The 4,780-nt window shown below is 49.0% G+C and overlaps 1 protein-coding gene across 1 annotated transcript in view; it reads right to left on the bottom strand.

The window, feature by feature from the left end:
• Nucleotides 1–2,744, bottom strand: part of fscn1b (fascin actin-bundling protein 1b) — a 16,315-nt gene extending 13,571 nt beyond the window's left edge. Inside the window, exons 1-3 of the mRNA XM_063211187.1 lie at nt 2,529–2,744; nt 1,808–2,011; nt 981–1,160 (exon numbers count right to left, since the gene is read on the bottom strand). Coding sequence (XP_063067257.1) covers nt 981–1,160; nt 1,808–2,011; nt 2,529–2,744 — 600 coding nt within the window. The remainder of the gene's footprint in view (nt 1–980; nt 1,161–1,807; nt 2,012–2,528) is intronic.
• Between the last annotated feature and the right edge of the window lie 2,036 nt (nt 2,745–4,780).

Here is a 4,780-nt window from a genome sequence, read left to right as displayed (position 1 = left end):
CAATGCAATGCCAAGTTTAATGGCATTCAGTTGAGGACACAACAGAGAAGGTTTAATGCAGAGGATCTGCGGTTTAAAGGTGCACTACTGTATGTGATATTTTGCAGATGATCTGCGGTTTAAAGGTGCACTGTGTACAATTGATGCAGAGTATTTGCGGTTTAACCCATTGACGCCTAAGACACCTGCAAAAAAGGGTGCTGAATGCCTGAGCCCTTTTTATGAAAAGCCGCCCTCAGCCTATATCTATAGCCTATCTATATCTCAGCTTCTGAACCACATAAAAACATGCAATAAGTTGCATTTAAACGCTAAGACCCTCATCTTTCATTAGAATGTGTTCATTCATCTCAAACAAACAAAGATTTTTTTATTAAAGTTGTTTCAAATCTCATGAGCCTGAATGTTGCGTAATGCAGCTCCAGGCGCCAGGGCCAATGTTGCACAACGCAACATCAGGCATCAATGGGTTAAATGTGCACTGTGTAATAGTTTGCAGAGGGTCTTAAATGTGCACTGTGTAAAATTGAAGGTGCACTTTGTAATACTGATGCAGAGGGTCTGAGGTTCAAAGATGCACTATGTAATATTTCGCAGAGGAATCATCTGCGGTTTAAGAAGGTGGCTGCAGATGAAGGGCAAACAGATGGCAGAGTTTATAAATAGAGGTCTACAGTCCTGTCATCTCTCTCTCTCTCTCTCTTACACACACACACACACAGACACACACACAGACACACACACACACACACACACACACACACACACACACACACACACACACACACACACACACACACACACGCACACACGCACACACTCACTCACAAGCATTACAGACACACACACACACACTCATCTTACCAGTGCACCGGTACAGGAGAGCAGTCTCTGGTCTGCAGTCTGGAGGTGGTATCTCCGCTTGAGGTAGAGGAGAGTGACACACACACACACACGCACACACCACACACTTTCCTTACCAGTGCTCCAGTGCAGGATAGGAGCCGTTGGTCTGCAGTTTGGAGGTGGTATCGGCGGTCGTGGTAGAGGAGTGTTAAAAGAGAGTCTACCCCCCAGGGGGTGTCTCGGTCAGCAGCCACTTCACTGTGCTTGGTACTCAGGTGGACGTAGCGCTTACGGGATACACTGTAGAGGTTCACCTAAAGACACACACACAGACACACGCACACACGCACGCACGCACACACGCACGCACGCACACACACACACACACACACACACACACACACACACACACACACACACACAGACACACGCACACACGCACGCACGCACACACACACACACATAGGCAGGGTGAGGAGAGTCTATTGACAGTGCTACTAAGTTGGTCATAACAGGCTTATGAAACCACTGTAGAGGCTCACTCACACAGACACACACAGACACACACACACACACACACACACACACACACACACAGACACACACACACACTCTCTCTCTCTCTCTCTCTCACACACACACACACACACACACACACACACACACACACACACACACACACACACACACACACACACACACACACACACACACACACACACACACAGAAGGGTGAGGAGAGTCTCCATTGACAGTGAAGTGCTTATGCAACTATAGAGGTTCTCTCTCTTTCTCTCTCTCTCTCTCTCTCTCTCTCTCTCTCTCTCTCTCTCTCTCTCTCTCTCTCTCTCTCTCTGCCACACACACACACACACACACACACACACACACACACACACACACACACACACACACACACACACACCAGACCAGCTACAGGGCAGCATATATTCTCCCCCACCTGTGGGTGCATGGCGAAGTGCACGGTCCACTTCTCTGTGTTGGAGATGCTCTGTGCGAAACAGGAGATCCGGTCCTCGGTGCCGCCCAGGTAGCGGCCGTGAGCCTCCGACTGCAGAGACCAGCGACCGTCATCATGAGCCGTGATGACAAAGCGGCAGTCAGGGCCGGCGGGGCTCGCACCGTCCCCGGTCACGTTCCCATCCTTGTGTGTGTGTGTGTGTGTGTGTGTGTGTGTGTGTGTGTGTGTGTGTGTGTGTGTGTGTGTGTGTGTGTGTGTGTGTGTGTGTGTGTGTGTGTGTGTTGGAGACGCAGATGGAAGAAAATGTAGTGAAAAACAGTCACACACTCAGATGTATGAATCACAAGTGGAAATACACACTGACACACACAGCCGGATGAAGTTGGCCTGCACCTAAGTTAGAGGTTGCTGCACACGTTCAAAAAGAAATGTTTAAGGTGTTTTTAAGAACATATTTGGTGCCCATAGACGGCAATTGTCGCTAAAGCCAGTTGAGACAAAATATAAATTAGCCAAATAACGGAGACATTGAACATTTAAAAAAACGGTGAGGGGGATCTAAAATATTGAAGCCAACTCAAAAAATGGGATTAATGTTCAAAACCGTGTCCTTTAAAATAACACAAAGACACACACACACTCCTACCAAGCATGCACATCTGGGGTAGACTACTTAGCCCAACGCTCTCTCCACACACACCTTGTCAGCTGCCAGGTAGCGTCCCAAGTGGCTTCGGATCAGAACTGCGCTGCAGTCGTCGTCCGCGTCCGCGTGCTCCAGGGTCCACACCTGCTTCTTTTTCATGGAGCTCGCGGACGCGTTGACAGTGAAACCAAACGACTCGGCTGTCAGATATTTGTTGCCGCCGCTGATGAGGCCGAAGCGGATCTCAAGGGGCTCCGTACCTCCCGACATCGTATCGTATCCTATCGTCCGTTAAAACACCAAAGACACCAGACTAATTTTCTAGAATTTGCGAGGCAATACGCTACCGAAAGTCTTCTGCTGAATCTGAGCCGCCCAAGAAAATAGATTGAAGATTGAAGAGTTGTTTGTATTATGTTCTAGAATTGTCGAGACAACACACCGAGGTGGGGGTCTTCTGTTTTGTCTGGTGAGGTGAGGTGGGTGTGACACGCGAGCGAGCGAACGAGCGAGCGAGTGCAGCGCGTGAAGGTCTTTCTCTCTCCCGTGCGCGCGCGACTCTCCTGAAGGCTCGGTGTGTGTGAGAGAATTTGTGTGTGTGTTAGTTAGAAGATAAAAGATGCTCTCATCGCAACCAGACTGACTTAGCAGCATCTGCAGCAGAACAGAGCCGGCAATGACACCACCTGACAGTTGGGTGCGCGAGCGTGCGCGCGAGATAGATTGGGGTGGATTCTGCTGCAGAGGCAGCACGTGAGTCCGAATCTGCCTGCCTGGCCCACGCGACGTCAGCACTACTGCTGCTGTTGCCATGGAAGAGAAGACGAGAAGAGGAACACCTCCGAATTTTTTGTCTAAACATTTGCACATATATCTCTCTCTCTCTCTCTCTCTCTCTCTCTCTCTCTCTCTCTCTCTCTCTCTCTCTCTCTCTCTCTCTCTCTTACACACACACACACACACACACACACACACACACACACACACACACACACACACACACACACACACACACACACACACACACACACACACACACACACACTGTCTCTCAGGTCACCTTAGTCAAAACACTTAAGTTGAATACAAATGGAGCTTGTAACTTGTAGGCTAACCAAATTGGGTTTCAGGAGCAGAGAGGCACTTCATCCCAATTCCCAAAGAATTGACTAATGTAATCTCTCTCTCTCTCTCTCTCTCTCTCTCTCTCTCTCTCTCTCTCTCTCTCTCTCTCTCTCTCTCTCTCTCTCTCTCTCTCTCTCTCTCTCTCTCTCTCTCTCTCTCTCTCTCACACACACACACACACACACACACACACATACACACACAGGCATGCACGCACACACTCAGGCACGTACGCACGCACCATCACACACACACACACACACACACACACACACACACACACACACACACACACACACACACACACACACACAAACACAGCTACACACACACCAGTCTAATTGAGGCTGGTCGGGCCCCATGAGGTGTGTGTGAAGGTGACTCTTCGGAAAGTTATCTCTGACCCATTTCTCACAGAGCTGTCGGGGCTCTGTGTGTGTGTGTGTGTGTGTGTGTGTGTGTGTGTGTGTGTGTGTGTGTGTGTGTGTGTGTGTGTGTGTGTGTGTGTGTGTGTGTGTGTGTGTGTGTGTGTGTGTGTGTGACTAAGTGTGTGTGCGTTTCTGTGTGTGTGTCTGTGTGTGTGACATACAGGTAACATAACATCAATCCTCAATCAGTTGCACTGGCTTCCTGTTCAATTTCAATTCGTTCAGTTTTCAAGCACCCACATACCTCACTTGTCTATCAGTCAGGAGCGGGGAAGCTACGTCTCAAGGAGGTCGTCTATAGCCCTTATTCAGCCCCTGATAAACTTTTAATCAGTGCTTGAAGTGGAAAAAATATGCAGGAACCCTAATCGTCCGAAAATACCATCCAAAAAGAAGTGCATGAACCCTGGCCCTTATAAAATGCAGCACACAAGATACGTTCTGCCGGAACTTATGAGGAAGGGGAACTGGGTTCCCCTGAGTTCCCCCCGACTTCAAGCAGTTTTTTAAATATATTTTTAGGGGCTTTTATGCCTTTATTTGCCAGGACAGTCGAAGATGGTGACAGGAAGCGAATGGGACAGAGAGACAGGGGAGGACCGGGAAATGGCCCCAGTCGGACTTGAACAGGATTCTCGTGGGTGGGCATGCTAGCCCAAATGTGGGGGGCTTAGCGCGCTGCGCCATAGCGCCCCCACATTTGCTACAGTATATCACAAAAGTGAATACACCCCTCACAGTTTTGCAGATTTT

This window comes from Engraulis encrasicolus, chromosome 1 (genome assembly GCF_034702125.1).
Source record: "Engraulis encrasicolus isolate BLACKSEA-1 chromosome 1, IST_EnEncr_1.0, whole genome shotgun sequence".
Lineage (NCBI taxonomy): Eukaryota > Metazoa > Chordata > Actinopteri > Clupeiformes > Engraulidae > Engraulis > Engraulis encrasicolus.
The sequence above is the reverse complement of the archived record's forward strand: the minus strand, read 5'-3'. Positions and strand labels throughout refer to the sequence as shown.